The sequence below is a fragment of the Cervus elaphus genome, chromosome 13 (genome assembly GCF_910594005.1).
Source record: "Cervus elaphus chromosome 13, mCerEla1.1, whole genome shotgun sequence".
Taxonomy (NCBI): domain Eukaryota; kingdom Metazoa; phylum Chordata; class Mammalia; order Artiodactyla; family Cervidae; genus Cervus; species Cervus elaphus.
This window is the reverse complement of record NC_057827.1, coordinates 33,647,202-33,673,373: the sequence shown is the minus strand read 5'-3', so window position 1 is coordinate 33,673,373 and position 26,172 is coordinate 33,647,202. Positions and strand designations below refer to the sequence as shown.

Sequence of the window (26,172 nt, the reverse complement as noted above, 5' to 3'; positions counted from 1 at the left end):
AAATTAAAGATGTAATATAGTCTCATCCAAGTTCATCCTCTGAATTCTACCCAGGTCCCTGTGGCCATGGATTCTAAGTTAGGACACCTGCAGGAGATTCTCCAGATTGCTCCTGGAGAAAGCAGACAGACATTCAGAGAAGTGCAGAGACTAGCCTAAAGGCACTCAGAAAGAGTAATAAAGTCTCTCAAATGGTTTCAACCTCCCAGTAACATCCTTCTTCATTCTCAGAGGTCTGTCTCTTGCTGGGTCTCAGTTTCTTCATTGCTAACATAAAAGCTATGACCAACCAAGACAGCATATTAAAAAGCAGAGACATTACTTTGCCAACAAAGGTCCGTCTAGTCAAAGCTATGGTTTTTCCAGTAGTCATGTATAGATGTGGGAGTTAGACTATAAAGAAAGCTGAGTGCTGAAGAATTGATGTTTTTGAACTGTGGTGTTGGAGAAGACTTGAGAGTCCCTTGGACTACAAGAAGATCCAATCAGTCAGTCCTAAAGGAAATCAGTCCTGAATATTCATTGAAAGGACTGATGCTGAAGCTGAAGCTCCAATACTTTGGCCACCTGATGTGAAGAACTGACCCATTGGAAAAGACCCTGATGCTGGTAAAGATTGAAGGCAGGAGGAGAAGGGAGCAACAGAGGATAAGATGATTGGATGGTATCATTGACTCGATGGACACGAGTTTGAGCAAGCTTCAGGAGTTGGTGATGGACAGGGAAGCCTGGCGTGCTGCAGTCCATGGGGTCGCAAAGAGTCAGACATGACTGAGTGAACATAAAGGAACTGGACTCGATCAAATTTTTCCAACTATTTTGACCACTAGACCTAGTCTTCAAAAGAAATCTCACGTGGACACACACACAAAGAAGAGCAGCACTGCTGGGAGGGGCAGGAACCCCAGGGCTCATGCTCTTGTTCTCTCTTTTCCTTCTCCACAGTCCTCAGGCCTTAAAGTACAGGTAGGAAACTGGCCCATCTGAGGTTTGTCCCAGCCTCTGGTCCTGCCTAGCTCTGGAGCTTGTCCTGGCTTTATGCCCAGCTCTTGGGATCTTGGCTGCTCATGACAAAGACCCCTCAAGGCCACAAGAATGCCTGAGTGCCCTGCAGCTGTCCTACAGGGCTCTCTGTGTGGCTGCTGCTGGGGTGGGAAAGGAAGCTAAGTCCAGCCTGAAGTTCCCTCCAGGCCAGGCTGCAGAAACTCAGCTCACCCTCCAATCTGTCTCCTGCCAAACCACTTGAGGAGTGCGCTGCGTGGTATGGCCCCCTGCAGCCCCGCTGAGGACACCCCCACTGCCCACAACTGCCCCAGTGGACCAGACATTAGGGCAGTCCTCTAGGAGCATTCTCTGAGAGGCGGGACACAGGGTGGGCTGGAGTGACTTGCTCAGTGACTTTAGGGCAATTTTCCTTGTCTCTGAGTTTCAGGAGGGCACAAGTGCAAGGATTTTCCAGACTTCTCGGATGAGAATTTGTTAAAAACAAATTCCCAGGCCCTGTCCCAGACCCACTGAATCAGCATCTCCAGGAAATAGGACTGGGAAGCTGTGTTTTTACCAAAAGCCTCAAGGGATTGTTGTCATCAGGGAAGTTAGGAAATTCTTTACTGGACATAAACCTGGCTGAACATCAGCAGTACCTGGAGAGCTCTGAAAAACTGTAGCTGCCCAGGACCCAGCCCAGAGATTCCGATTCCATAGATCCAGGGCTCTGAGGCCTCAGAATCTGTATTTTTCTAAACCTTCTGGGGATTCTGATGTAACCATTTCAAGGCTGGCATTTGGAAGCCATTGGGCTGGATAGTTGAAGGAGACTTCTTGCTGTCTCATGCTCATAAGGGCATTTGGGAGGGCAACTCCACAACCACAGCTTGCAGATTTGTTTTTTTGTCAGTGTATTGATTAGGGGCAGGTAGTGGTTTGTTGGACTGGCAAAAATGTTGAACAGTTTTTAATCAGTTGCCAGTGTTTTTTTTAAAAAAAGGGAAAAAAAATCACATGATTTTGTACAAAAATCTCAATTTTCAGCTTAAAGTCTTATCGTCCATCCATGTCAGGCCTAAATTCACACTTGTCAGAAGTGGCCCATTAGAGAGGGCCTGTGCTTTTCCATCTGCCTCAGTCTCTACCACTTCCTATGTGTTCTCAGCACTGCGGCTAAATATAGGTTGCCCTCAGCTTCACACTTGTGCTGTCTTTCATTCAGTAAAGAACTGAATCTCTAACAACAATGGGAAAACAAGGGCTGGGCCAAGAGGCCCTACGATTCAAGAAAGATGTCTTCCCATCAGCCTTGTTATGTTACCTGCCTGGTCCATGGCATTTGGTGTTGTGAGGGAGAGTTAAGTGCCCTAACGTCCAGGAAAATGTATAAGACACCATCCTAGCCCTGAGAATAAATAGGTGCAGGGCACTCATGATCCATACCCCTGGCACAGTGCTGAGGAAGTCCAAGAGAGGGGAGGGGACACCCCAGAGATGTATGGGGATGAAGAAGAGCTTTGTCAAAGGGGCCCATGTGAAATGTCCCCATGACATATGGGTACATATTTAAGCATGAGGATGAGGACAGCTTGGTGGCGGGTTATCATGTGATAGACCACCAGAGAAATAGGAAAAAGTCAGGTGAGGGGAACAAGCAATAAGAAGCTTGATCCAGGCATGTGTTTTGTGGAATGAGAGACAATGGAATTACAAAACAATGCAAAAGTGTGAGCGTTGAACACAGGTAGACCCGGGTTCAGGTGCCAATTTGGCTACTTAATAGTTGCGTGGCCTGGACAGTCACTTCATCTTGCTGAGCCTCAGTTTCCTCATCTGCTCAGAGTATCCAAGTCAGAAAATTTAAGGAGGGTCATGGAGCAAATAGATGGAGAATAAGAAAACAGTTACATGCCAAGGTTTTATTTTAAATGAATATTAAAAGCAGTTTCCAGGGCATGAACCATCACAGTCAAGGCTGCTAAAGACAAGCTGAAGGTATGGGGTGCTGATGCCAATTAGCCCAGAAGTGCTCCGTGTACCAGAAAAACAGAAGCTACATGGCACACTTCTAGGCAAGGGCAGTGTCCTCAACTGTGTGTGGGTGGGACAGGGCACTATGTATAAGACTAGGGAATCAGATCCTCTGGGAAGAGATGGCCCCTGAGTGCTCAACAGTGTCCCTGGGGAGGGATCCATGAACCTGGGGATATGCAGTCATGTGGAGAACCCCTGCTCTAGACCTTGGGAAATTATTGCAAGATATAAATTCAAGTGAGTTATAAAGAAGCATCCTCTTAAGTTCAAAAATATGATGGGGCTAAGTAGAAATATGCTGCAGGCGATAAGCATTAGAAATAATGTGCTCTATAGTCAGAGCGTCTGGGTCTGCATCATAATTTTGCCATCAAAAGCTGTGAGGCCATGGGTAAATTAACCACACAGTCTCAGCTCCTCCATCTGTAATATGGGCATGATAATAATCGTACCTCAGGTTGTGTGAGAATCCAGTGCGTCAATACATAAGCGCTTAGTACAATAGATGATAACACAAAGCAAATGTGACTACGTTATGACTGAAAATTAGCAAGAGAAGTTCTCAAGTATACTTAGCTATTTCCTTAAAAACTTGTTTTGCCTAATGACTTAATATTTTAATAAGAAATGTAAAAATATTAGTGCTTACAGGATGTTACCACTTTTACTGTAATAATTTTCATTTTCTTGCTTTATTCTGCATTCATTTTCAGTAGTCAATTGGTATTGTTTTGCCATTAAAATATTTTTAAATGAGGACAGAGTAAGTTAAAAAATAAACAACTGTTTCAGTGTCTCCGATAGCTGATGGCTGGTAGAGATCATGGTGGCTGAAACTACCACCACCCAGTGCCAGCAAAGGGTAATTGCAGGTTCCAGTCTGGTTTGTGGGTGCATCAGAGCTGAGCCAGCAGCGCTAAAGCTACTGCAGATGGGAACAGGGACTGCCAGTGGTTCATGGCTGAGTCAGTCCTGCCAGGAAGGTTAGTCGGTTGTGACTGGAGTGAGTTCCTGCCACAATGGGTGTTGAGTACTTTGAATATCACTGCTAGGTGACAGAACTGTCACCCTGGAACTTCTACCAGAGAAACGCCAACATAGTGTTTACCCTCACCTCCTTATCGAGTACCTGAGTTACAGTCCAGCTCTTCAAATGACCCATAGCTCATGACAAAGAGAAAAAATAACCAGGGTGTGTGTGACACATGCCCTCTCGCTCCAGTCCGTCTGCACTTGCCTGCATGCACGTGTGTGCATGCACACGCATACAGAGCTCACATGTGTGAAACAGTGTTTTGGTGGGCCCCTGCGCCAGTCCCAGCAATCCCAACAAGTCCCTTGGTTTGTTACATTTTTCTAAAAGTGAGGCCAAGATGTGCTCTTTGGCCTCTAACAGGGTTGCATTCAGTGGGCAGAGCACCCGATCTAGGTCCCCCAGGCAGATCTGAAGAAAATGACAAAGCGCTCAGCAGCCTCCATGTCAGGGGTCCCGAGTGGGAGAAGACCGGGGAGGACCTCGTGCAACGTATCTATAGGGACACTGGAGACAGACACTCACCTGAAGGGGGACCCAGATTAGATAGGAGGGGTGCCTGCCTTTCCTCCACCCCAAATGGCAGGTCCAAGTTTCAGGACACACCAAGGACTCCCTAATCTTATTGGGTCTACCTGGCAGACTCATAAAAACCACGGCCACCACATGGCAGTCTCTCTGCTCTAAGCGAAGCAAACACGTTCAGCATCTCACTTAATTCTCATAACAACCCCTGGAGGTAGATACCATTATCCCAGTTTAACAACATAGGCAAGCTCATACATGTGTCTGGCTTGCAGTAGAAGGGGACCCTGACCACGGGCACTGCCCCCCCCCCTACACATACACATAACCTTTCTCCCACAGCTGCCAGGGAGCCTGGACCCAAGTTCAGGCTTCAGGGGCAATTCCCTGGGGCAACTACTTTCCTGCTCCCATCACCTGGTTCACCCTCATCGGTCCCCAGCTCTGGGGCAGTGGGAAAACACAGGCTTCACCCAGGTAGCCCAAGAGTCTAACCTAGCAAGTCACTCTCCTCTCTGAATCTGTCTTCTCATTTATAAAAGAACTTTCCATCACACACCTTGCAGGGTTGTTGTGGAGCTGATGAGAAATAAGTAGGGATGCTGGCACGTGGTGGGTCTCATTAAATATTTGCTCTGTCCCCTACACATTGGTGCTAGACAGGGAGCTTCCTCCCTAAAACACTGCTCCCCTCAACGGCTTTCATCAGCTGCACCCCTCAACGGTTCCGCGAACCTCTAAGATCTGGCTTAAATGCTCCCTACATTCCGGGCCATATGCTTTTTCAGCCTCATAACCACAATCCCTCTGCTGGGGAGGGAGGTCTCCCCCAAACCCAGCACGAAGGCCTAACCTAGCCACCCCACCCCCACCCGCTCCACCAAGCCCGGTTGGGCTGCACCCACCCACACCAACCCACCCACACCCACACTTCCCCCCACCTCCCCACACCCCCTTCCAGCCCATCTAAAGTTCATCCATCTCTCTCTCTCACACACACACACACGCACACACACCCTTCCAGCCCATCTAAAGTTCATCCATCCTTTCAGTCCCTCAGCTCGGGCCCCTCCTCTCCTACAAAGCCTTCTTCCCGACTGCCTCGCCTGAACAGCGCTTCCCACTATTCGACCCGCGCCCTAGAGACCAGGAGCTCCCAGAGCGCAAGGCCAGGGGGTCCTCTACACCCTCCGATCCTAAATTCCCAGGCCGGACGCTCCAGGAGCTCCGCGGCCCGGCGGACCGGGACGGAGCATGATTCTGGACGCGGGCCAGAGGCTCGTCGGAGGCCAGCCGGGCGGGGCTGGGCGGGGAGAGCCAAGCCCAGGGCCGGGGAAAGAAGCTCCTTCTCCGCGCTGCACTCCCGGCGCCTTCACACTTGGGGGAGGGGGAGGCAGGAAGTGCAAGGACCGCGCAGGACCCGGACCGGGGAGCCTGAGGACCGGGCTGGCTGCCTAGAGGCGGGGGACCGGGGCGGGGCGCCGGGGCTCGGCGGGGGACCGCGTAGACCTGCGACCCCGAGACTCCGCCCGCAGCGCCCTGGCCAGCTTGTTTTCCAGATGAGGCACACTGAGGAGGGCGAGAAACCGAATCCATCGTGAGCAAGCCGCGCTCCGTCCAGTCGCTCAGACGAAGAGATCCCCCGGGAGAGACAGACGCGCTCTGCTGCACCCGAGGTGGGGAAACCGGGGCTCGAAGAGCGTGTAAGAGGCTTATTCTGGCTATGGGCAGGGTGCGTAGTGGCGTCGAGGGCTGGGGAAGGCTCCCTGAAGGCGCGGTTTCGCTGCCCTAAGCCCATCCCGTCCCTATTACCAGGGGAGTGGGGGGCGACCCCTCCCGGCAGAGCCTGGCGGGAGCGGAATCTGCAGAGGTGAGAAGGGGCTGAACCTAGGCTGGAGAAGCGGGGAGGGGTGGCAGGGCCGGCCGGCCGGGGCGGGGCAGCCACCCACCTGGTGCAGATCCGTGGGCGCCCAGCGCCAGGACCGAGAGGAACAGGAGGAGGGGGCGCAGCAGCGGCGCGGGGCTTCGGGGACTCGGGCCGCAGGGCATGGCCGGGGCCAGGCGGCCGCCGGGCGACCCCTCGCACACGCTCTCGTCCGTCCCGTCCGTTCGCTGCCCGGTCCCGGGTCCGGCTCAGGACATGCCCGACCCGCGTGCAGCTCCCGGCGTCCTGGGCCCGGACTGCCGCCCGGCGGGCGGCTGCGCTCGGTCTGAGAGCAACAAAGACTGCAGGGCCCGCCCCCTCGGCCGGCTGCAGAGGCAAAGAAAAGACTGGAGAATGAGAAGAGGCGAAAGAAAGGAAAGGAGGGAGGGAGGGAGAAACGCCGCGGGCCCCCGCCCCGCCCCTCGGGCTCCTTCCCCCGCCCCCGGCCCGCCCCCGGCCCGTCCCTCCCGCCCAGGCGCGGCCTCGCCCCGCCCTCGCCCCACCCTCTCGGGCCACTCCGGGCCGGGGCCGACCGCCCACCGCTCAGGGGCGGAGCACCGGGCAGGGCGCGCGCAGCGCCCCCCGACGGCCGGTAGGCCGCCCACCGGACCTAGGGCGCCGTCTGGCGGTGGAGCCAAGCAGGGCCCTCCTGTCCTGAGCCCGCCGGGGCCCCTCAAAGAATCTGGCATTTCTGGAATTTCTGCCTTGTCCCTAAACTGTGCTCGAGGTGGCGACCTTCGGTGCCCTCAAGGGGCTGGGCAGGCTTGCCCTTCTAAAGAAGAGGGACGCACAGGCCTCGGGAGGGTCCAGGGTCTCCAAAGCCAGCTGGGGAGAGAGGCCCAGACTCTTCCCAAGGGAGCAGCTGTTTCCTACTTGGGGCAGGGTCCCTCAATTCCTCCTGTCCAGACTCCTTTCCAAGTGTGTTTGCTGGAGGGAAAGCACAGCATTTGGCCCATGGGCTGGAGCCCACAGACTCAGCAGGGGCCTCCTGGGAGCTTGGAGGCCAGCCAACCCCAGCCTCCCATGCTCAGCCTTAAACACCCACCATCTGTCCTGTGACCCCAGGCTTGATTCTGCTCCCTCCCGGTTTCCTGCTCCCTCCCTCGATGCTCCCAGAAGCCGTTCCCCATGTCAAAGAACACTCCCACCCTCCACCTTCTGCTTCACTAAACCTGGCCCTACCCTGAGGACCTTCACTTCTTGTTCCTCAGGACAGTTGTGGCCCGCTTTCTTCCCCTGACCAGTCTTTGTGTAGCCTTCTGCCGCCCACACACCTCCAAACCTCCACACACCTCCAAAGTTCCATCTCACATGCACTTGCCCTCCTTCTGGAAGTTCCCATCTGGCTCCTTCACCCCAAGCCCTGCTATCCTCGGGGACAAATGCAGCACATGGCTATACAGTTGCTTGATTTCCTCATCTCTAATGACCCGTCCCTCCACCTTAGCCACCAGCCCTCCTGGGCTCTCTCCTCCCTCCACTGCCACAGCCTAGGCTCTGTCACCCCCGACAGACCACTCTGAAGTCTCACGAAATCAGATGCCACACTCTCAGAGCACACCCTGATGCCTTTCCCATCCTCCCTGAATAGTCACAGTAATAATATGTGCTTTTCTTCCTCCAGTCTCTTGTCACCTGCCTCTTCCCACTCTCCCCGCTACCTGCCCCTCCTAGCTCCACTCACTTCCTTGCCTAGCTATACTCACTGCTTGACTTCTGGCCCTTACCCAACCACTTTCCATTTCTCCCCTGCCCCTAACAGCCATTGACCTTGCTGCAGGGACAGTTCACACCACATCCTGCCCCCCACCCCCCCAGGCTGTGCACCAAGCATCTGTAACTGGCACCCATGCATTTTCCCATCCTCTGGACACAATGGAGCAGGCACCTTCCAGCAGTCAGAGACAAAAGCTTCTACCAGGCCTCTCCAGGGACCTTGCTCTAGGTGTTCCTCTCTTTCCTTGGTCTCCATTGGCTCCTGTTCAGTTCAGTTCATTCACTCAGTTGCATCTGACTCTTTGAGACCCCATGGACTGCAGCACACCAGGCTTCCCTGTCCATCACCAACTCTGAGCTTGCTCAAACTCATGTCCATTGAGTCAGTGATGCCATCCAACCATCATTGGCTCCTGACCCTTAGTTTAAAAAAATTCTGGTCTCCTTCCTAGTAAAGATATGGATCATACCCCTCCATAAACGAGTGGTCCCTCTCTAGTTCCCACCCCACATTTCTGCTCTCTTTCTCAATCTAACCTTTCCAGGCAGTTATCTAGATTTCTCCTCCTCCCGTTTGCATCTCAGGCTCACCCCCTCCACCATCTTCCACCCTGGTGCCAGAGCCACAGGACCCTTCAAATCCTTCTCATCTTGACCTGCCCAATGCATTCTAGAAGTGTCCTCCCTCTCCACTTCTCAACTCCACTCTCATCCACCTGGCAGACCGCCTTCCCACAGGTGTTGAGTATTCACAGGGAACAAGAAGTTCACAGTCTCTGGAACTCTTTCTGGAGGAGGGCCACAGGCTAGTAGGCAAACATGTAAACAAGACCAGCTGCTAAGAGGAGCTATGAAGAAAATAAAACAGGGATTTTAGAGGGTCTACTTTCCAAGGGGTCAGTCAAGGAGGGCCTCTGGAGGAGGTGATATTCACCAGTCATGTGAGGGTGAAAGGGAAGAGATGGACACACACTTGGTGCATCTGAGTGAGACCTGTCTTTTCAGGCTCAGCTTATACATCACCTCTCCCAGCACGTCTTCCCCCACTCCCTTCTCAAGGTCCCCAGAGCATCTTTGCAACCCCCATCATGGCTCAAATCACACTGCATTGCTCGTCTGTTATGTCTGCCAACCCCACCACTGTGAGATGCTCAGGCCGTGCCTACTTTGTTTTGTGATCCCAGCCCCCAGCACAGCAAGCCCCAGAGATGGAAAGGATCTGGGGGGCAGGGCAGGACACACAGTCCTCCCTGCCTAGTACCACAATCTGCTGTCCTAGCTCCTCTGGGGAGCTGCCAAGGCCAAACACAGATTAGAGGCTTTTCTGAAAGGCAGCCTAGGAGCTTGTGTTTTTAAACCCATCAGCTGACAACAGACCTCACCTGTTTCCATCTGTGTCCCAGGTCCTGGCCTTTACTCTGTCCAGAGCCTGCTGGGCTGCCTTCATTTTAAGCCTCCTTGGGAACTATCCTGGACACCACAGGATACAAAAGGATTGTGAGGTTTAGTCCTGCCCTCATGACACAAATAACAATCCAACCAGAAAAATAAGGCCAGCCAACTCCAACCCTGGGGCGTAAAGTTTACATTTTGAACAAAGTAAGAGATTTGATATTTCAACATGTAATTGTTCAAAATGTCAAGTATCCTATTAGAGTCCCCCCCCCCCAACCCCTGCCAAATCTTGATTGAATTAATTTATTTTTTAAATGATTGTTATCTATGTAGCCCAACATCTCCAGTAAGATTTTTTTTTCCCAGTAAGATTTAACTGAGTTAAAACACTACTAGAAACAGATGAAGCAAAGTAAGAAACTAGACTCATTCTACTTCTATATATTCACTTACATATTAATAGATCACTTAAAAATTAGCCAGTAGAGGATGTGTATTTAAAATCATAAATGAATAGATATCAATTTTAAAATGAAGCATATAATTTAAAAAAGTACTATAAAACCTCTACTTATCTGTCTAATGGAGATAGTGATTGCTACTGTAGTTCAAAGTTTTTTAGAGCAGTGATTCTCAACTGGGGGTGATTTTGGTTCCATGGAATCTTGCAATGTCTGGAGGTGTTTTTTCTTTTGTTTTTTTTTTTTTGTTTTTATTGTCACAACTAGAGGAAGGTACTCCTGGCATCAGACAGGTAGAAGCCAGGGATGCTGCTAACATCTTAGAATGGACAGGTCAGCCCCCCACCCCCAACAAAGAATTATCCAGCCCAAATGTCAAAGTGCCAGAGTTGAGAAACTCTGGTCTAGATGATTAAGTAATTTGAAGGCACCTGGCAGAGTAAAAGGTCTTTTGTATTTTGTTTTATTTTGCATTTTTTGGTAAGGCAAGCACAGGATAAACATTCACACTTTTACAAACAGTGAAGAGTAACTCTTCCCTCCCAAAACTGACACCTAGTCCCTCGGTGCTCCTTCCCAGGGGCCATTATTATTTCAGTTTCTCCTGAACCCTTTTAGAAAAATTCTAGGCAAACACAAAGTTCCATTGAGTGCACATGGCGGCACAGTCCCTCTACACCTGGTTTTTTTCATTTAACCACATAGCTCAGAGATGGGAGATGGGCCAGCATCCTTACTCATGGACCTGAAGCAGCCTTATTTTAATAGCTTCTTAGCATGTGGCACATAAACCAGAATGTAAGCTCCATGGGGGCAAGAAACCTTTGTTTTGCTCACTAATAGGCTCTTAGAACAGTAGCTGACATACAACACACATTCAGTAGCTATTTTCAGTTATCCAAATAAATGGTTGACATTCCATCGTGTGTATATGTCACCCATCTCCTACTGGTGGGTATTTAGATTATTTCTCATCTCTTGCTGTGACTATCCTCTGTACATATAGGTGAGTACAACTGTTGGATAAAGTGCTAGAACTCGGGCTTCTGTCAAGGGCATGTGTGTTTGTAACTTTGATAGATAAGAACTGCCAAATTAAGGGCACAATTTTAGATGCTAATTTAGGGTACAGATTGCTAAACAGGAATGCCTAAAAAAGTGCTCCCTTCCATGGGACAGCAACTGGGCTGAGTAAGAACTGGCTTTGAAAATGCACAAGTTGATTGACTTGGAAAGGGGATGCTGAGTTGCTGCCATGGGACTGGTTAGCCATTGTTCTGGAAGCCCTGGAGACATGGGTGTTCTCAATATAGTCCCATAGTTCAAAGCACTGTGGCCTTTGCCTGCCAACTACCCAGCTTGGGAGGGGGGGGCCTGACCCCACACCGCCATGAAGGACAACGCCACAGGAGTCATGGACATTATCCACATGGAAATTTCAGAACTGTCAGTCAGCTCAGGGGACAAAGGTCCAAGAACAGCTTCCACTCTCGCCAGCAGCCATCTGGGCAGTGAGAAGGATGATTAGACAGAGGCGAATTGTGACAGTGAATGAGTGCTGAATCCCATGTGTTGGCACTATGCTTTCACATGCAATGTCTCACATCCTCCTCCTCCCAGCACTGGGAGTGGACATTATTATATCTTCATTTTACAGATGGAGAAGCTGAAGCACGAAGTCAGCTAGTTTGCTGAAGGTCCCAGCACCCAAGTCCCTGAGTACCTCTGCCTCCTGGATTGCCAGTTTGAGCTTCTATGCATCAAAGGATCTGCTTCTTCCTGGCTCCACCTTTGGGAGTTGTTTCTAAGTCTGCCAGACGGCTAGATGTGTGGGAACAGGCCACTTTCCCTTCACTAGAGAGTCACTGAGGCTTGCATTTAGGAACACCTCCCAACTGTCAAGGGACAGGAGCCATGCTGATTTCTAAAAGGAGCCTCAGGAATGGCCATCAGATTATTTTCTGCAGTCAAATCTTGTCTTCACATCTAGCCCATGAACTCCCAGATGGCCAGGGCCCTGTCAATTGGACTGAAGACTAGCAGATCCCAAAACACTGTTGTGTGGGAGGCTGTATCCCCAGCCTGACATTTGCATAAACCTTAGATCTCCTACTGCCCCACACCGAAGCCTTGGCTGTTTTTCTTTTTCTTAAAAAATTTTTTTTTCTTCTTGCTATTGTTTTAGCAAGGGGTGTTCCAAATCCTTGTGCCTGGAAATAATTTGAAAACTTTTTATGCTTTTCTATTGTATTTATTGAGTTTTTGGAAGGTCTTTCTGTTATTTATCCTATAACATTTTTTCATGTATTTTATTAACTTTTGTACAGAAAATACTTGTTCCAACATCTAAAAATCAGAACCTTTGCTGGTAATAAGATCCTGGATAAAATAAACGACATGGGTCATTTTTCTTTTTTAATCAATAAATCATTTCACTACTTTATTTATCCAACAAATACTCACTTGTGCTGCCTGCAGTGGAGCTTAAATGAATAAAAACAGCATGATCCTTATTCTGACATTGCTATTGCCAATTTAAAAAACGAAGTTAGTTATATAATTTGGGGGTTAGAAGGATATTTTTAAGATGAAGTCGATAGCAAAATATGCAGGGAAAGAAGTTCATAGATGTGCCTACATCTATTGCTTTTCATAAAGCAAACATTTCTCCATATTTTAAAAGTCCCTAAATCCAACATCAAAAATCAAGACACCTAGAGAGATCAGAAGAAATAGAAAATTATCAAATAAATGATAGAAGAATCTTTCTCAGGAGTGAAGCACATGCATTTCTAGACTGAAAGAGTTTACTGGCATCCAGTACAACAGATAAGAAAAGACCCCTACCAAGACACACAGGTTCCTTGGTGGTTCAGATGGTAAAGAATCTGCCTGCATTGCGAGAGACCTTGGTTTGATCCCTGAGTTGGGAAGATTCAGTGGAGAAAAGGAAATGACAACCCACTCCAGTATTCTTGCCTGGAGAATCCCATGGACAGAGGAGCCTGGCAGGCTACAGTCCACGAGGACATAAAGAGTTGGACACAACTGAGCGACTAACACTTTCACTTCCGAGACACAACATCTTGATGTAGCAGAACTTGTAGGTACTAGAGAAAATTATTCCCAGAGGTGGGGAGAAAATGGTCACAAGGACTCTGTAACAGAATGGCACCAGAATTCTCTCCAGCAGCCCTATTAGCCAGAAGTCAACAGAGCAATGCCTTCAAAATTCTGAGGAAAGTGGTTTCCAACATAGAACTCAATTCTCGGGCTCTTGATCAAGTGTGAGGGTAGAATAAGGCCATTTTAAGATATTTAAGGTCTCAAGACATTTGTTTCCTATGATCTTTTTCTCTGAAAATTACAGGAGGTTGTGCTCCACCCAAATGAGGAGGTAAACTACAAGAAAGACCTGGGAACTAGGAAACAGGTGATCTGATGCAAATTACATTTGTCGGCAAAGACAAATTACATGTGTTGGCAAAGAAAGGGAGTCTCCAAAATAATAGTAAAGGAAAATGTCAGAATCACAACTGTTTAGAAGGCCAAGAGAGCCACTAGTCCACATTGGAGCAGGAAGTCAGAGATCCAGAAGGGAGGGCTCAAAAGAAATGAACAAAACCCAAAGAAATAGAAGTTGCCTTATGTATACACAAGAACCCACAAAGGCCTAATTGCAAACCATCTGAATGGACAATTCCAAATTCAGTGGTAAAGATAAAACCTGGCTTGGCTCAGATTAACTACTACTCTGGGCTGACTGGCTTTAGGATCTAGAGATGTTCTCAAGGTGAGCTCCACATCATGATGGAATGAGTGACAGGCTCTGCAGTCAGCTTGGTTGGGTTTAAGTCCTAGCTTTGCCTAGAACTGGCTGTATGCCCTTGGGCAAACTGCTCGATTGTTCTGAATCTTATAACCTCAGTAAGCGGGAGATCAAAACAATGATCTATGATATTGTGTCAACTTATTAAGTTGATATATGTGAAACTGCTTTGTAAACTAGTATTAGTACAGTGAAAGTTATCCAGCAACTTCTGCCAACCCAGCTCACCAAATTTTGCCACATTTGTCTGTGTTCCTCCAAAATTCCAAAGGTGTTGGTGTTAGGAGGTGGGGCCTTTGGGAGGTGACTAGGTCATGAGAGTGAAGTCCTTGTGAATGGGCTCCATGAAAGAGGTCCCAGAGAGCTCCCCCTCCCCTTCTACCATGTGAGGACACAACCACAATGAGAAGTCTGCCACCTGAAAGAAGGCTCTTACTTCACCACGTTGGCATGTTGATCTTGGACTTCTAGCCTCCAGAGCTGTGAAAAATAAATCTCTGTTGTTTATATGCCACCTGGTCTATGATGTTTTATTTTAGCAGCCCAACTGGACAAAGACAGCCAATCTCCTGGTAAAACATACAGACTACTGCCCATGCCATGCTGATTTCTTGCTACTAGTAGAATACACTCTCCCACTCTACTTCAAGTGTGGCTTTTTGGACCAACAGCATAGGCATTACCCGAGAGCTTGTGAGAAATACAGCATCTCAGCGTGCCCCAAACCTGCTGAAATGAAATCTGCAGCTTCACCAAATCCCCAGGGGAAAGGTGGGCACCTTAAATACTGGTCTAACAGGCCCGAAACACTTCTCTTCCCACCAAACAAGCTGCAGGCTTCCCAAGAGCCACCTGGATTGGTTTATAAGCCAATTGCTTATTGCTTCTGATATTATATTATGAGGCATAATTAAATAGATAAACCCAAACCTGAGTACAAAGGGAGAGAGTTGTTTCTAGAAACCTAGGCTGGATGCTCTAGGAAGACATGATAAAGGAGAATGGTCTAGAATTACAGTTCAGTAGAGGAGGCTTCTGGGAAGGGTTTAATAGCTGGAGCTATTGCCTGTGGGCATACCTTAGGGGTCCGCCTGAGGACACCAGGTCCTCCTCGTTTGCCCTGAGTCAGCCCTGTACTTCCCCCACTACCACCACCCCCAGCATGACAGCTGTCCCCTGCCCTATCCAGGTGTTCTTTATTCCTGAACTAACACTGGGACACTTACACGAGGGATGCATTACATGAATTTTCTTATTAACCCTGGTGCAACCCCATGAGAGAAGTTATTACTATCCAATTTACGGGCAAGAAAAACAGAGACTAAGTCACTTTTGTGAGGTCACATGGTAACTGGCAGGGTACGACTTGAAAGGAGGTCTGCCCCCAGGTGCCAGGCTCCAACCATGACACTGTTGATAGCAACAGACACCAAGAGTTTAGGGAAAACACAGATGCTGCAGAAACATTTGAGAAATGTACATCCCCGCCAGCAATTAAACAGATGTAGATCCAAGCAACTGCAGAGCACTTCTCACCTGTCAAATCTGCAAAGGTTTTTGTTCTTTTGCAATTCAATTTGCATTTATGTCAAAGTAATATGTGTTCATGGTTTACAAGAGTCAAACGGTCCTACAGGCACACAGATGAAAAATAGCCGCCTCTGCCCTGGCTCATCGCACCCCCACCCAGGCACACTCTGTGGGAGGAAGGGATGCAATTCCAAGAGGTGGCCTGAGCCAGGCCACTCCTGCCGTGGCCTTCACCTTCTGTCCCCTCCACACTTCCTCTGGGCTCTCCAGGGCCTCCAGGAATGTTGCCCTGATGTTCCTCTGATCTTCCCAGTACAGCGATGCAAGGGGCTGAGTGGCCCAGGTTGGGAGTGGAAATGGGGAACCAGAGGGGGATACATAGCAAGAACCCAAAATGACCCACACCCATTAACACAGCCATCTGTAATCTCACTTGGGGTGGGTGGGAGGAGGGAACCATTCCAAAGGGAAAAACCACCACTGGCCACATCATTTGTAGAAAACTCTATGTGGAAGTGCTATTTCTTCACTGTAGTAACAGTAAAGAGATTTTATTTTTATTTTTTGGCCATGTAGCACAGTATATGGGATTTTAGTTCCCTGACCAGGGATTGAACCCATGCTCCAGGTACTGGAATTACAGTCTTAACAACTGGACCACCAGGGAAGTCCCAAGATAATTTTTTTTTTTTTTAGGAAATAAAAATAAATATATCCCCAACCTGTCACCCTTTCCCACCAAAAACTACCTTCTCTTGGGTGGATCCCCAAACATGTAGGTTTTTAGAGTACTGTCATCAGCATCACAGGGAAAATGACAGGCTCTTCAGAGAGAGGTTTGGGGTCAATTCTGTGGGATCCTGTTCTGCTGTGGGATGTGCGACAAACCCCCTTTCTGAGCCTCCGCTCCCTCCTGTGTGAATGGAGATAACATTTCCTGCTTCACGGAGAAGCTAGAGGATGATCTGTGTAAAAAGCCTGGCATGGGGCTGAGCACATAGTAGCTGCTCAACCAGGAGGAAGGCAGCTGCCTCCCAGAAGCACCCTGGCTTCAGTGCTACCCTCTCCCCTGGCCCCAGCTAACCTCTGTGGGACACTCCCTACAGCCCTGAACTGGTAAATCCACCGCCAGCACTTGTCACTCACTGCCCCTCCAGCTCTGGCCTTCTTAAAGGCCCAAACAAGGTCTTCCCATAATCATAACCCATCCTACTAGGTGTACTCACAAGTGCTCACAGAATGAATCCTTACAGCCCAGCTCAGAGCTCATATCCCCCCACCCACCCTTCCTGCCCCTGCAAGTGCCTTCTGCCTCCAACTCTATCCCAGGGGCCCTCATTCAGTGCTGACCCTCTCCGCCTGAGCTCTCCTGTGACCTGTGGGCTCCTGGGGGTAGAACGGAGGCTGGTCCAGCTCTGTCTCCATCGCAGTGCCCATCAAAGGCTGAGCCCGCTGGGCAGGGTCCTGCAGGCCTTCATCCCATGGTTCTTTACTGACCTCCCACCATGACAAGGGCAGTGAACATGACAAAGGCAGTCCTTCCTTTCAGTGGACTAACTTTCCAGTGGAGGCAGATTTTTTAAAATGTCAACAAATACACAAACTCTGATTGTGACAAGCGTTATAAATAAAACAGGGTGATCATACAGCAGTGCAGATGAATGACCTACTGCTATACCCTACAGTATGGATGAACTTCACAGACCCATGCAGCCAGACACCAAAGTGTATACATGTGTGTTTCCATTCATATAAAATACTAAAACAGCCCAAACTCATCTGTGCTGTTAAAAGAGAGGATAGTGATTACTCTGGAAGGAAGCACAGGGACTAAAGGGACATGAGACATGAGGGGGCTTCTGGGGATGCTATTCATGTTCTGTTTCTTGATGTGGGTGCTGGTTACATGGCCGTGTTTGGTATGTGAAAATTCATCAAACTGTATGCTTATGATAAGTGGGCATGTGCACATGGATATTATACTTCATTTAAAAGTTGGGTATTTTTTAATCCTCGGGGGATGAGATGGAGACTTGAGGAAAGAGGTGGGACTTAGTGATATGGGTAGGATAGTCAGGGAGGACTTCTTGGAGGAGGTAATATCTGATATGAGACTTACGGGTTAAGAGTTAGTCTTGAGAAAAGACAGTCTCTTAAATAAGTGACTGGGAAACTGGACAGCATGTAAAAGAATGAAATTAGAACATTCCCTGAAACCATATACAAAAATAAACTCAAAATGGATTAAAGGCCTAAATGTAAGACCAAATACTATAAAACTCCTAGAGGAAAATACAAGCAGAATACTCTGACATAAATTACAACAATTATTCTTTTTGATTCATCTCCTAGAGTAATGGAAACAAAAGCAAAATAAAACAAATGGACCTAATTAAACTTAAAAGCTTTTGCACAACAAAAGAAACCATAAACAAAATGAAAAACAACCTATAGAATGGGAGAAAATATTTGCAAATGATGAATTGACAAGGGATTAATTTCCAAAATATGCAAACAGCTTATACAGCTCAATATATAAACCAAAAAAAAAAAAAAACCCCACCCCAATCAAAAGATGGGCAGAAAATCTAAAGACATTTTTCCAAAGAAGACATATAGATGGCCAATAGGCACATGAAAAAATGCTCAACATTACTAATTATTAGAAATGCAAATCAAAACTACAATGAAGTATCACCTCATACTGGTCAGAATAACTGTCATTAAAAACTCTACAAATAATAAATGCTAGAGATGGTGTGGAGAAAAGCGAACCCTCCCACACTGTTGGTAGGAATGTAAATTGGTGCAGCCAGTATGGGGAATAGTATAGAAGTTTCTTTGAAAACTAAAAATAGAATTATCATATGGTCCAGCAACCCCCATTCCTGGGCATATATTCAGAAAGGAGGAAAACTCTAAATCAGAAAGATACGTGCACCCAGTATTCATAGCAGCACTATTTACAATAACCAAGGCATGGGTGTGGAAGCAACCTAAATGTCCATTGACAGATGAATGGATAAAGATGTGTATGTACACACACACACACACACACACAGTGGAATATTATCATAAAAAAGAACAGAATAATGCCATTTGCAGCAACAGGGATGGACCTAGCAATGATCATACTAAGTGAAGTAAGTCAGACAGAAAAAGACAAATGTCATATCACTTATGTGTGGAATTTAAGAAACAGATACATATGAACTTATCTATGAAACAGAAACAGCCTCACACACATAGAAAACAAATTATGATTGCCAAAGGGAAAAGGGAGTGGGCAGAGATAAATGAGGAGTTTGGGATGAACTAGATACATGAAGTAGATGAAGTAGATACATACTACTATATATAAAATAGATAAACAACAATGTCTTACTGGATAGCACAGGAAACTATATCCAATATCTTGCAATAACCTATAATGGGAAAGAATCTGTAAAAGAAAAAACATATATATATATAACTGAATCACTTTGCTGCACACTTGAAACATTGCAAATCAACTATACTTTAATAAAACACATTAATTAACTTTCAAAAATAAAATTTTTAAAAAATCAGTCTTGGGGCAAACTGAGGAAAAGCACCCCAAGCAGAGGGCCTGGTGAGTGCAGAGGCCCAGAGACAGGAAAAAATTTGGTACCCTGGAGGGACAGCAGAGGCTAGTGCAGGTGGAGCCTCACACAGAAGGGAGTGGAGGTTGGAGGGCTGCTAGACGAGATCCGAGAGGTGAGCTGGCCCCAGATCAGGAATGGCCTTATGATCAGGGAAGCAGTGAGGAGTTTATTTTAAATAAGATACAATGTCCTAGGGCATCACAGAGGCATGCTGTGATCTGGCTTACCTTCTGACTGCCATGGGGAGAGGAGATCCTGGGCTGAAGCACCCCAAAGATCATCCATGAATGAAGGAAAACAAGACATACATAGAGAACTCTTAGCCTGTGAGAACCATAAGAGGTTTTATAGACCGTTTTACAGACAAGAAAACTGAGGCCAGAGAGGGCAAGTCACTTGCCCCAAACCACAAAGCAAGCTAGTAGCCAGGGCAGAGAGACTAGCAACTCAGGCTACCTGACATTCAATGACAACTCCCATAAAAGGAAGAAAAATTCCTAGGCCACCAGGGCCCACTAAAGGGAAACTCTGGGAAAGTATGATCTAATTTTGCAAACTTTCTATCTGATTACCGGTTCATCTGGGCTCTGGCCCAGACTGTGTGCATACTAAGTTGCTTCAGTTGTGTCCGACTCCAACTCTTTTCAACCCTATGGACTGCAGCCCGCCAGGCTCCTCTGTCCATGGGATTCTCCAGGTAAGAATACTGGAATGGGTTGCCATGCCCTCCTCCAGGGGATCTTCCTGACCCAGGGATCAAACCTGCATCTTCTGCATTGCAGGTGGATTCTTTACCACTGAGCCACAGGGGAAGCCCCCTGGCCCAGAATAGAACTGGGTAATTGGGTTAATTTCCTCTTTTGTGACCACTGGGGAGAGAATACCACTTGCTTCAGCTTCTCTGTCTCCCAGGCAAGGGAGGTCTGGGAGTGAATCTGCCTGTGGTCACTGATTAAGGATAGGAGACACCAGGAAGACCTGCCCTCTGGAGACCACCTCCCAGCTCCTGGCGGTATGCTGTCCCAAAGCTCCTAGGAGAGCAGGAAAGAAGGAAAGGGCTCCTCAGAGTGGAAGCTCCAGACTAAAGCCAATGGGGGACTGACCACCATAGAGAGGGCCTACAGCAAAACAGGAGGTCAGAATGATGAGGAGAAGGGGGTTCTCTTAGCTTGATTAGTTCTCCCATGACCCTCACAAGAGGTTATCATCCTCCTCCTTTACAGGTAGGCAAAGTAGATCAATTAGCCCCAAGATATACAGCTGGTAAGTAACATAAAGGGAACTACGGTCTCCCTCTCTCCTGGGAACCCTCCCATCCTTAAACCCGACCACCTTCCTTGAGCCTCTTGCCCTAACACTCACTGAGTTATTACCATGCTTCTTTCTTTTTTAATTTTGCACTTTCCCCTATATGAGATCATCTCAATTACTTGTCTTTATCTCTCAGGAGAAGATATGTTCCATGCGTCTTGCTGCATCCCCAGTGTTTAGCAAGGTGGGTAGCACATAGATGGTATGCAATTAAAAAATTCTGGAAGTACAGAAGGAGGTGGTTGAGGGAAGGCCTTTCTGAGGAGGTGACATTTGAGCCCAAGTGCTGAGAAAGAGCCAGCCATAAGAAAATCTGGCCATGGGAAGGAGATCTCGGGCACTTTGAGAACAAGAATGGAACAAAAGGGGAGAGGGGATGAGGAGTGCCCAACGCTAAAGCACAGCTAGAGAAATACCTTTACCAAGAGGAGTCCGGGGTTGGGGGACCGTTTAAGGGAGCAGGGCTGGAGGCAAAGAGATGGTCAGTCCTTGCTGTTTGGTCCCGATCAGCAGTCTCCCGTTGAGTATTTCCAGGCCCGCACAGGCTGAAGGTGGAGGGGTGTGCTGCTTCCCGAGGCGAAACTTGTCGGAACCCTTCTCCAGTCCCGAAGGTTGAACCTCTGCGGGAGGCGCTCTGTTTCTAGCGTTGCGTCTTCACTCAGCGACCCACGCACAGCCGCGACCCTGAGCCCAGGTGAATCACAGAAGCCTTCTCCTCCGACCCGACCTCCCGGACCCCAAATCTCAGCTTCCGGCCTCCACTCTGGCGGAGGGTCCTCAGTTCTCGAGGAAATCGAAGGTAAAGAAGTAGCCAATAGAAATACGGCCTGGAAGCGCTTAGGGCGGGGCGCGAGTGCAACTGACCAATCAGGGCAGCCTTCATCCCTTTAAAAGTGCTGCCGCGAGGTACTGAACACCGCTAGTCGCCCCAGTCTAGCCGCTGGCCTCGGAGTGGACCTGAGCAGAACCCTGCGCTCCACCAAGGGCGATGGCGTCAGCCAGAGGCAGCTGTCGCATGGCCCGTGCCTTCGGGGCCGTGCTCCCCCTGAACTGGTTTGGAGACGCGTCGTCCCGGCATCCCTCTAACAGTTCGGTGGGCAACGGATCTGAGAGCACTCGCCCGACCTGGGGTCCCCGCAGCCTGGACGGCCTGGAGGGAGTGGCAGAGGCCGGAGCGGCGCTGGCACTGCGCGCGCTGATCGCGGGCGCCTACCTGGCCCTGTGCGCTGTGGGGCTGGTGGGCAACGTGCTGGTGCTGGTCCTGGTGCGGTCCCAGCAGCGGCGCCGGCGCTCGCTGCTCAACTGCTTCCTCCTCAACCTTGCAGCCACCGACCTGCAGTTCGTGCTGACACTGCCCTTCTGGGCCGTGGACATGGTGCGCGACTTCAACTGGCCCTTCGGGGGTGCCATGTGCAAGGTGGTGCTCACGCTCACGGTGCTCAACATGTACGCCAGCGGCTTCTTCCTTAGCGCCATGAGCGTGGCGCGCTACTACGCGGTGGTGAGGGCGCTGCGCCCCCGCCGGCCGGGCACCCTGTGGGCTGTCTGCGTGTGCAGCTTGCTCTGGGCCACCGCAGTCCTGGCCACCGCACCCACCGCCCTGTTTGCCACAGCAGCCAGCATCGGGGGCGAACGCCTGTGCCTGCTGCGCTTCCCCGACGGCGGTCCCGACTGGCTGGCCTTCTACCATCTGCAAAAGATCACCGTGGCTTTTGTGCTGCCGCTGGTCACGCTGGGGACCTGCTCGCTGCTGCTTCTGCGCTTCCTGCGGCGGCGGCGGGCACGCTGGCCGTCTGGGGTCCGGCCCCGACGTCGCTCCCGGGTTACCCGCGCGCTGGCCTGCGTGCTGCTGGTCTTCGTGCTCTGTTGGCTGCCCAACCAAGCGGTTACGTTCTGGGGGGTGCTGATCAAGCTGAACGCGGTGCCCTGGGACCGCGCCTACTTCCTGGTGCAGGCCTACCTCTTCCCGGTGTCCATCTGCCTGGCGCACTCCAACAGCTGCCTCAACCCGCTACTCTACTGCCTGCTGCGCCGCGACTTCCGCCAGGGCCTGCAAGAGCTGTGCGGCCGGGCCAAGCGCCCAGCAGACCTCCGACCCGGCTCTCCTACAGCCGCGCCCCAGCTACGGGGCTCTCTGATTAGGCCTGAACCTGGAGAACCACACCTCTCAGTAAGGACCACACGCTGCTCCATCAGTACCAAGAGTGATGGGGCAGATATATGACGTCAAGGGGCAGGGCCTGACTGGAGAAGCAGGCCCTTTGGCCGTGGAAATTACTTAAGCCTGGGAGTTCATCACTAACCTTCTGTGTGACCCAGGGTAAGTCCCTTTCTCCCTGGCCTCAGCTTCCTCTTTCCTATAAGGAGAGGTGAGGATTGGATGAATGCTGAGGACTCCTCTGTATCTAGCCCTTCGATCCTCCTGGCACAACCTCTGCAGTGTGAGCTCCATTCATTGCCCTTTAAGGCACTTAATCCGACTCCTGGTTTGTTTCCCTTTGTTATAAGGGAGCTGCGGGAGAGAGATGTGAGTGGTTTTTGGAAGCCGTAGAGTGGAGTGATTTCAAGATTGTGAGGTTGCCCTTGATGGCTCAAGATTTCTGAGCTTTCATCTGCAAGGCCTGCCTGCTACTTGTTCTCTCTAGATCTTGGGGGCTTGACTGACCCAAACATCACTCATCTGGCAGTATGCTGTGACTGAGCATGCTAGCTGTTGCATGAAAAGCGGCTGCAAAGAGCAGTCAGGAGGTCTGGAGCTATGTAGCTGGTCAGGGGTGGGGGGAAGCAGTCGGGGGTGAGCAGTGACCCGAGTGGCCCACATAGGACAGAACTGGGACCAGTGGGAAAGAAGTCATGGGAAGCAGATTTTCATCCCTCGTTATGGCAGGCCTTTCCCATTTTTGAGCACATGAGCTTCATGAGGTGGTGAGCTCCCTGTTCTAGAAATCATTACAACAGAGACTGATGGAGACAGAATTGATGCATCAGTAGGGGTGTGGAGCTGCTGGATGATTTCACCAATCTCTTTGAGCCTGGAGACCCTGTGACTGATTTGGGACAGGTGGGAGTGTTTGCATGCTACAGGCTTTAACAGTCAGCATCTTTTCCCCTTGCTCTCCAAAGGTATCACTGAAGGTAAATCAAAAGGGAACTGATTTAAATTCCTTCTCTGGTAGACAGCATTGGATCTACATATTGATGCAGAGCTACCATAAAGCATTCTCAGTACACACCAGTTGAGATTAGGTGGTCAGAGGTCAGAATTGGTGTTTGCATCCTTGCAAAGACTTGCTCATAAATTTCATGCCTGATGTTTCCGACAGAGGAAGACGATGCTTTAAAGTAGAGGAAACAACCTATTCCCCACTGCCTGGTGTCCAAGTCCTGAGCCCACACAGGATCTTGGGTCGACTCAAATGTCTGTGATTTGTCATCCCAGAGCAGTCGGAAGGGGTGGAGGGGTGAGGCCCACAGCTAACCCCTGGTGGAATGAGAGGCCCTGTGCCTCATGGTGTGGTGATACTATGACCCCTCTAAAGGACCACAATACAGATGAATCTGTATTCCTTGGAGTACTTGTCCACTTAAAAAGAAAATAATATTTTACAAAGTAAAGAACTGCAGTGGTTCACTGGTAGCTCCAAGCCTTGATTATTTTTCTCAGTGTTATTTTAAAATTGAGTCATTTGCGGCTTATTTCTCTCTCACATGCAGAGGAATGTTTTGTGGGAGCATCAGGAGGGATAAGGAGTCACTACTGCTCTTCTCATCTGTCTTCCTGCAGCCTATCCCCCATTGTCCCTGGGACCAGCTCTAAGAACTAAAAGGGTGGGATATGGGGTGTTCTCCCAAGAGAACATGAGAACTGTGTGGGAGCTGCAAGTGCTATAAATCAGAAATAATAGCTTATTAAATAGAACCTGAGGGCAATGGTCATTTCTAAAATCATTCTGTTTAAAGACTATTGTAGAAAGTTATACTAATAACTCCACAAACACCATACAGTGGACCCTAGGGTATGGGAGGCAAAGACATTAAATTTGGAGTCAGCCTGTTCAGAAGCCCTTGATCTGCCCTTGCTATGTGCCCTAAGCGAGTCATTTTGCCTGCCTCAGCCTTGGTTTCTTTATCTATAAAATGAGTGGGCTGATAATTCCCTGTGACCATGTCCAGATCAATGATTAATTTTTACCCCCTCTGTGTTCTTTTCTATTCAGTCTTTACCTGCAAACTCTTTTTAGGGTCATTTCTTGCTACAACACTATTCATTTAACTCTTAGTTCAGGTGAACTGTTTCCTTTATCGAAGTCAGGGTGAATTTTACTGGTTCATGTCGTGCAGGTATCACGTTGACCAGAAGAGGACTATGGCTCGTGTGGAGGGTCTCATCAAATGCCCATATTGTAGTCTCAAACCGTGGGCCCAGCTCTGAGCCGGCACACTTGAGGCTTCCCCTGCAGCGCCATGTGTGTGGAAATAGGACCCAAGTGTGCCCCAGAGAGACCACCTCCTGTCAAGGGGGCATTCAGCACAGTCCTGACACCAGTACTGAGGGGACAGTGAGGAAGGAGGCAGGCATGAGGGATGGGGCACTCTAAGAAGACAGTGCGAAAGAGTGAGCTAGAAGAGTGTGTCATCACTAGATGTCGAGAAGAGGGGCGTGTGCGGAAGTGCAGAATAAATGAGGTTTTTTGAAGGGAAAGAACAAAACCCCCAAACTTGTTGAGCAAGAAGAGCAATGATCCGGCATTGGTTGAATGCTTGACAATGAGGCAGGCACAGTGCTTTGTGTAGGCTTGGTCCTCAAAAAAGATTTTGAGGTGTGCAGTATTATTCACCTTGTAAGGAGGAAATGAAGGCTCAGACAAGTCAGGGAACTGCCCGAGGTCACACTGCTTGTGAAGCAGCGCAGCAAACATTTCCAACAGCAGCTCCCTGACTCCAAAGCTCAAACTCTTACTGCTTTTGGCTCATCTGCCAGCTGCCAAGAAGGGGATGGGGGGTAAAATGCTCAAAGAGGCCAAATGACAACTTGTGTCCTGGGCACAGAGGCACAGAGGAGCCAGGTGCCTGCAGAAGAATAGGTGATCTGAATGAGTGAGTGGAGCCTGGGGTGGCCAAGGTGTCAGGTACTGCAGGGCAGGGGAGGAGGAGGGTGATGGCCTGAGTGAATCCCAAGGATATATGATGTTGTCATCCCAGCACATCCCAGCCCCCTCAGCGCCCTGTAGGAGAGAGGCATGAGGGGATGCTCAGACTTCTGAAACCCCTCCAGGTGGGTGGAAGTACAGAGCCGTGGACTGTGTGCCAGGAGACAGGTGGGCAGCTGCTGAATGTCATTTTCAACTTGCAGAGGTGAGTCCCTGCCCCTTGGAGCAGCTGGGCCCCAGCGCCTCAGCCTCTGCACGCTTTCTCTGCTGAATTCTTTCTTGAAGAGGACAGGACGCTTCCCTGCACCCCTCTCCTGTATCACACAGCCTGGCCTGTTTACGGGACCCTCTGGACTCTGGCCGCCTTTCTCTCTTCCCTTCAGGACAGAGCCTTCCTTTCTCTTCCAAGTCACCTCACCCCCAGGTCCTCCCTGGAGCATTCTAAGTGTTGGAACTCCAGGTGGATGTTGCAGACCTTTTCTCAACCCTAGCATGCTCTCTGTGAAAGTTTTGGGGGCCCCCGTGTCCTACTTTGTGTCCCTCCCTTGTACACCTTGAACCTTTTCTCTGTTTTGACTCTTAGTGTTCCACTCTACCTGCCTCCCTGCCATTCCTCTGCCCACCTCGGAGGACAAGGGCAGGCCCACAGGT

The 26,172-nt window shown here is 49.4% G+C and overlaps 2 protein-coding genes and 1 long non-coding RNA gene across 3 annotated transcripts in view; 1 reads left to right on the top strand and 2 right to left on the bottom strand.

The window, feature by feature from the left end:
* Window positions 1-6,875, bottom strand: part of ADAMTS7 (ADAM metallopeptidase with thrombospondin type 1 motif 7) — a 56,308-nt gene extending 49,433 nt beyond the window's left edge. Inside the window, exon 1 of the mRNA XM_043922538.1 lies at window positions 6,529-6,875. Within this exon, the coding sequence (XP_043778473.1) occupies window positions 6,529-6,628 (100 nt within the window). The 5' untranslated portion in view covers window positions 6,629-6,875. The remainder of the gene's footprint in view (window positions 1-6,528) is intronic.
* A 1,720-nt stretch (window positions 6,876-8,595) lies between these two features.
* LOC122706938 lies at window positions 8,596-21,152 on the bottom strand. Its single transcript, XR_006344508.1, has 4 exons — window positions 20,788-21,152; window positions 19,288-19,320; window positions 18,820-18,876; window positions 8,596-9,689 (listed from the first exon to the last, which is right to left on the bottom strand). It is a non-coding gene; the product is annotated as an uncharacterized LOC122706938 (long non-coding RNA).
* A 207-nt stretch (window positions 21,153-21,359) lies between these two features.
* On the top strand, window positions 21,360-26,135 carry LOC122706393 (relaxin-3 receptor 1-like). The gene is made up of 2 exons (XM_043921555.1): window positions 21,360-22,691; window positions 26,105-26,135. The coding sequence occupies exon 1, from the start codon at window positions 21,360-21,362 to the stop codon at window positions 22,593-22,595; it is 1,236 nt and encodes a 411-aa protein (XP_043777490.1). The 3' UTR covers window positions 22,596-22,691; window positions 26,105-26,135.
* The last annotated feature ends 37 nt before the right edge of the window (window positions 26,136-26,172 follow it).

What these genes read in the sequence shown, in the direction of transcription:
- LOC122706393 (XM_043921555.1), top strand. Translation starts at nt 21,360, where the DNA reads ATGGCGTCAGCCAGAGGCAGCTGTCGCATGGCCCGTGCCTTCGGGGCC.